Source organism: Ciona intestinalis, unplaced genomic scaffold, assembly GCF_000224145.3.
Source record: "Ciona intestinalis unplaced genomic scaffold, KH HT000075.2, whole genome shotgun sequence".
NCBI lineage: Eukaryota > Metazoa > Chordata > Ascidiacea > Phlebobranchia > Cionidae > Ciona > Ciona intestinalis.
In genome coordinates this window covers 655,444-661,443 of record NW_004190397.2, presented here as the reverse complement: position 1 = coordinate 661,443, position 6,000 = coordinate 655,444, and the positions used below count along the sequence as shown (strand labels likewise).

Sequence of the window (6,000 nt, the reverse complement as noted above, 5' to 3'; positions counted from 1 at the left end):
CCTCGACGCTGCTACCATTGTGGGGGTATGTGTCATTGGGCAAGACACTTAACGACAATTGCTTCAACCCAGTGGTCACTAATGGGTGGTCCAAATTATCAGCAATACAAAAAAAAAAATAATAATCACCCACAAAGTAACATACATGGTAACTCGTAAGCTGGCACGAGGTGTTAAACCCGTGTGATAACGGCTGTCGTTTTCCGGCTACGCGAGGATAAAGTAAGTTACATTCATTCATTCATTTAAGTAATGAAGAAAAAAGAATTAGCAATAAAACGACAATCGCTAATTTGCTATAAACACGCTGTAGGTAAATCGTTAAGTAAAAGTGTCAGATAAAAGCGTGGCTGCTAAACCCACGGTATCATAAACTGACCGTAAGGACATTCTCATAAATCACCTAAATGCACAAACAAAGACAAGGGTTTCTGCTAAGTTTTGTAGAATTTTACGATAGGGCCGTGGGTCATAGTAAAATTCCAAGGCTTCCCAAACTGGGTGTTGTATGATAAACTTCAGGGACCTCTAACATTTACACAAAGTTCTGCATATATTATACTATTAATATAAATTAATTCGATTAAACAGGGTTGCAAGCAAAACACAAAGTACTACAATCTCCCAAGGCCTACAGATTGTAGTCTAACTCTCCAGAAACATGCACTGCCATAAAACTTTGCTAATGTTATATTGAATAATATGTTTACACTTACAAATAGCTTGCTCCTGTTGCCACAGCAACTGCACTACCACCAGAGCTCCCACCACAAATAAACCAATCAGAATTATCTGTATTGTTAAAGTCATAAAGCCATGGGCTTCGTACAGGACCAAATAAGGAGTTAACTGAACCGGACCTAAAAATAATGTTGGCCAAAAATAAAATTCTGTCGAAAAATTAAAATTCTTGCTGAAAGAGAAAAAACTAAAAGTTAGGACTATATATATAGTTAAATATAAAAATTCACTCTGCAAATGTTTTAATTCTGATTTTGCTATTCTGTTTTGTATTTTAAACAATGAATGTGATTTGTTTTCTATATGGGTAAGGTCCTACAACCATAGATGCAGGCCAGTGTTGGCCCATTAGTCTAATGTGGGCTGGTCTAGTTAAAAGGTTTGAGTGTGTTTTAAGTTATAAACTAAATATGCATGGTATTATTAATTTAAATAATTATAATAATAACTTTTATTTGTTTCTTAGATTATGGTAGCGAAGATTAAAAAATATTAAAAAAAAACAGAATATAGCGACAAAGCAACAGTTATTAAATCACGGTTACTGTTTAAAAGATATTTTATATTTAATTTGAAGAAAATAAGCGTGGTCGCTACACCTAGCAGAAAAACAATGAGCCATTCTTAAAAACAAACACATACCCCATAGCAAATTCATCCATATTAGTTTTGCCCATCATCACAGCTCCAGCCTTTAGAAGTCTATCAACAACTGTAGCATTGAATGTAGGAACGTAATCTTTCAACATATTGGAAGCACATGTAGTTCTGACACCCACAGTACTGAAATTGTCTTTCACAGCAAATGGGACTCCATGAAGGGGTAGGCTGAAACATTAACACAACAGTTAATATAACAGAGAAAATGGATATTGGTTTAACTCTGGCATAAACATTTTTTAATCTGCATGCGCTGGTGCATAATATTACATAATGTTTCAAGCAAATAGCTTCATTTTTTTATAAAAAAATGACCTAAAGTGCTGCCAATAGCAGATATTTTGAATATAGAACTACAAAGTAAAATACAACATAACTTACTCGGTAGACCCATGGTTCTTATTAGTATGGTCATCTACTACTGTTATGAATGCATTAAGAGGTTTTATCTCTTCAATTCTTTTGTAACACTCTCTTGCAACCACATCTTTTGAAATAGCACCATTCCGAATCAAAGATGCAATCTGAAATTTCAATTTGAAAGGTACTTTCTTATTTTGTGTCTAAAAGATAAATATCCTACTGAATTATTTTATATATGTATATACATACATAAATGTATTTCTGTACCTGCACTGTAGATTTCTGTAAAATTCCATTGCTGGCCATTGGTAATGAAAAACAGCATGCACGACCAGTTTTAAAATTCTGACTTTACTAATATTGTGTTTCAATTTTGGGAAATCCCCCTGTTTTTATATGAATTTCCTTTTTAACAGTATTTCAAACTTGGTCAATTTTAGAAGTTCTTATTTTTTTAGTCAAGTTTTAATCATATTTTATTAATGGACAGAAACTCGTTTAAAAAATAAAAACATTTTTCTAATTTCGGTGATTACGCCACTCTCTCACCTAATTCCTAGATTTTAAAAAGAAAAAAGTTATAACAAAAAGAAAAAAGGGGGAAAAGAAAAAGTTTGTGGTTAAAAATTGCTTTTTTAGTTCTCTCGCCAGTTGTTCAATGGTGTTTGCCAAATGAGGTAGTACAGTATTGTGAATCTGTTTCAGCATAGTTTGTTGTTTCATGTCAAGGAAAAGTTGTTTCTTTTAACTGCAAATAGTGTTTACAGAAGCATACGACACGTATAGAATCATAATGCATCAATTTACGCGAAGTTTCCTGGGGAAAATGCGAACTAGATATGCTGTACGCAAATATTCCCAAGAGTTCACAATGCGGAACCAATTTGACTTTGGCCCGAAGCCAAGCTTTAAGCACTGGTTCCCTCGACACATGGGTAAAGGACTTATCAAAATGCGCAGAGTTTTAAAAAACGTAGATTGTATCATTGAAATACACGACGCTCGTATCCCGATTTCTGGACGAAACCCAGGGCTCCAACAAGCGCTCAGTTCAAAGCCTTATCTTTTGTTGTTGAATAAAATTGACTTGGTGCAGTTTACAAAGCAGCATGTAGACGCAATATTCGAGTTTTACCGAGAAAAAAACGTCGAAAATGTTATTTTTACGGAACTGTTATCAGCAGGGCAATGCCACCCGTCCGTTCATCGGATAATACCAGCGTGCGTGAATTTGGTGCAAAAAAGCCACCGCCACGACAGAGAAGGAGACATGGACATTAATATTATGGTTGTAGGCATTCCAAACGTTGGTAAATCCTCGTTAATAAAAGCCCTAAGGGCTGGCAACTTGGGGAGAAAAGGGGGACCAGAAGTAGGACGAAATCCTGGCCATACTAGAGCAGTAATGAATAGGGTTCAAGTCTCAAGTAATCCTGCTGTTTATTTGCTTGATACTCCAGGGATTTTTGAGCCACACATTACAGACATGCATGTAGGCATGAAGCTTGCTTTATGCAACACAGTACATGACCATGTAATGGGACCAAGCATGGTGGCAGATTACCTACTATACACTCTGAACAAACATAGGGATTTTACATACACAAAGTACTTTAATCTCCCAGGACCTATAGACTGTAGCCTAACTCTCTTGAAACACATTTCAAATGAAACTAATCAGTTTCAGACTCGTGCAGTGCAAACTGGTACTGGTAAAGTCCATGTTAAAATACCAGATTTCGATCAGGCAGCCTCTGTTTTCTTAAAGGCTTTCCGAGAAGGAAAATTGGGAAATTTTTTACTTGATGATGTTTTAAATTTTGAGTTCATTCATAAGTTTAATGAAGAAACAGAGTTTTATGATGATGAGAATGAAACGTAATTTTTTATGTTGTTTAAGAATGTGTTTACCATTTGCAAGGTATTTAATTCTACAACTGTGCGGAAAAATAACAATTTTTAAACGGGCCAATGTATACTAGTAATTTAATGTTTTCATATTTTGCGCCTTTGCAAATTAATTGTTTTTTTATTGTTTACTATTAGTCAGATATTTCTTTCCACACCACAGCGGAAAAAATGTGTTAAATGTTAGGTCTAATGACTATTGACTATTAACTAACTTATATCAGTAAATCATTTTTTTCATGTTTTCATATTTTCAGCCTTTGCAAATTGATGTCTTTTAAAAAAAAAAAATTTTTACTGAATAACTACACCAGCTTGTTCCTTGAAATCACCCCAGTGGTTTCTACAACTGCAAAAAAGTTGTATTACTTATTAAAATTGCTCATAAACTGCATGGCACAAACTATTGTTAGGTCATTTTTTGTCAGTCATGTTATTAATTATGGTTTTGTCTTTTTTTTACAATTTTTTTTTCAGTTGTGGCAGAATTATCAAGTATACATATGATATATACACGCTTATTTTTCATTGCCAAAACAATTTTTTACTTGTAAAAAAAATAGTTAAGTACGCTTCTATGCTGCTACAATTTTGTATTTTTTACTTTATCCATGCATTTTCCCAACGCCCTGGTTATTCTGTAACATTTTCCACATACAACCACATAAAAATTCCTATTATGTTTTTTTTACAGTGTTAAACCAGTATTTTTGAAAAAAAATTACCGTTTAAAATAATGAGTTAGGTTTTTAAACATAAGCTGTAAAGATCCAGCCATGAAAAGAAACATTCTTAAGTTTGTACAACAGGGCTTATGGCCTTCGTTATCCGGTGGCTGGTACTACGATACATCTCATAGCAACTTCACAAACTTGTTCCATCTCTATTCCTGGTTGTTTTTGCTCTGTCTGCCATTTTGCCTCTACTTAGTAAGTTGCTACATTTTTATATTTAAATTGTTGGCAGGTGAACTTTAATAAAAAACAATGTTTTTATAGTTTCATATTTTTTAAATGCAATAAATAATAAGTCATTTTTGGATTTCTGTACGATGCTTTGGCCCAGCAGTTAGATTCTTGTATTGTGAATAAAAGGTACAGGGTTGGATGCCCGATGGTGATACTCATACTGATAAGTGTATCTGTGTATGTGTCTTTGGGCAAGACACTTAGCGCCATTGCTGCAAGTTTTTGAACTATATTAGATAAAGGTAATGGATCATTTTTCAAGAATTTACGGTTTTGACATGTATCTTTTTAGCAGCTTAATTGTTTTAAACTTTGGTTGTACCTTTAGATAACCTCTATAATTTCAGCATTTCTTTCAATAAACAATTTTATGTTGGTTTACCCCTTTCGGATGACAAAAACAACAATATTATTTTTTTTAGTTGACACTGCTCACATGGGGAGTAACAAGTGCTTACTTTGTGTCACTTGTGATATTCTTCAGTACATTGAAATTTGCCAACAATCATCTACATCAAACATTTGATAAAGGGGAGACAATACAGAAGAAGACAGTGGAAGAGGATTCACCAGGTATGAGCACATCATGTATAATTGTGACTTATTTATCCTCTCATGGGGGCAATGCTAGTGGTTACACCGTGTCTGTCTGGTCTGGTGTATAAAAATACCCCTGTTATAACTTGACAGGGAGCATGAGGTGTATGAATACACCATGTGTGTCTGGTGTATAAGAAGACACCCATGTTATAACTTGACAGTGAGCATGAGGTGTATGAATACACCATGTGTGTCTGGTGTATAACAAGACACATGTTATAACTTGACAGTGAGCATAAGGTGTATGAATACTCTATGTATGTATGGTGTATGAGAAGACACCCATGTTATAACACGACATTGAGCATGAGGTGTATGAATACATCATGTGTGTCTGGTGTATAAGAAAACAACTATTTCATAACTAGACCTTATGTTATCCTCAAATGTCCATGTTAAAATACAACCAAAAAACATTACTTTGTATTTTACATACCTAACCAATAGGCTATTCAATTGAAATATTCTGTTTTATTAAACACAATAAAATTAAATTTCAGATGAAGATAAAGTGACTGAAATAAAAGATACTGGTGAAGTAGAAGATGCTATAAAGAAAGATTCGTATACGTGAGTCTATAACTTGATTTAAAACACAATTTAGGGCTAAATGAATGAATGTAACTTGTTTTACCCTCGCATGGTCGGAAAACGACGGTCATTATAACATGGGTGTGCTGTTTTATACACCTCGTGCCTGCTTACGAGTTACTTTGTGAGTGATTCTTTTATTTGGAGTTTTTCATTCATTATGTATGGC

General features: G+C 34.1%; 3 protein-coding genes across 4 annotated transcripts in view; 2 read left to right on the top strand and 1 right to left on the bottom strand.

The window, feature by feature from the left end:
• The window catches only part of LOC100181022 (glutamyl-tRNA(Gln) amidotransferase subunit A, mitochondrial-like), a 4,473-nt gene extending 2,200 nt beyond the window's left edge, over positions 1–2,273 (bottom strand). The window contains exons 1-5 of the mRNA XM_002129759.5: positions 2,032–2,273; positions 1,783–1,925; positions 1,384–1,569; positions 717–860; positions 418–526 (exon numbers count right to left, since the gene is read on the bottom strand). Of these exons, the coding sequence (XP_002129795.2) occupies positions 418–526; positions 717–860; positions 1,384–1,569; positions 1,783–1,925; positions 2,032–2,070 (621 nt within the window). The 5' untranslated portion in view covers positions 2,071–2,273. The remainder of the gene's footprint in view (positions 1–417; positions 527–716; positions 861–1,383; positions 1,570–1,782; positions 1,926–2,031) is intronic.
• A 135-nt stretch (positions 2,274–2,408) lies between these two features.
• LOC100179707 (mitochondrial ribosome-associated GTPase 1) lies at positions 2,409–4,366 on the top strand. Its single transcript, XM_026838337.1, has one exon. The coding sequence runs from the start codon at positions 2,558–2,560 to the stop codon at positions 3,644–3,646; it is 1,089 nt and encodes a 362-aa protein (XP_026694138.1). The 5' UTR covers positions 2,409–2,557; the 3' UTR covers positions 3,647–4,366.
• Positions 4,367–4,371: 5 nt separating this feature from the next.
• Positions 4,372–6,000, top strand: part of LOC100182855 (pecanex-like protein 1) — a 31,208-nt gene continuing 29,579 nt past the window's right edge. The window contains exons 1-3 of one of the 2 annotated variants that reach the window (XM_018815465.2): positions 4,372–4,601; positions 5,063–5,213; positions 5,741–5,810. In XM_018815465.2, the coding sequence (XP_018671010.1) occupies positions 4,449–4,601; positions 5,063–5,213; positions 5,741–5,810 (374 nt within the window). In that variant the 5' untranslated portion in view covers positions 4,372–4,448. Of the gene's footprint in view, positions 4,602–4,780; positions 4,883–5,062; positions 5,214–5,740; positions 5,811–6,000 lie in introns of those variants that run through there. The other variant, XM_026838332.1, reaches the window with a different exon arrangement.

What these genes read in the sequence shown, in the direction of transcription:
- LOC100179707 (XM_026838337.1), top strand. Translation starts at nt 2,558, where the DNA reads ATGCATCAATTTACGCGAAGTTTCCTGGGGAAAATGCGAACTAGATAT.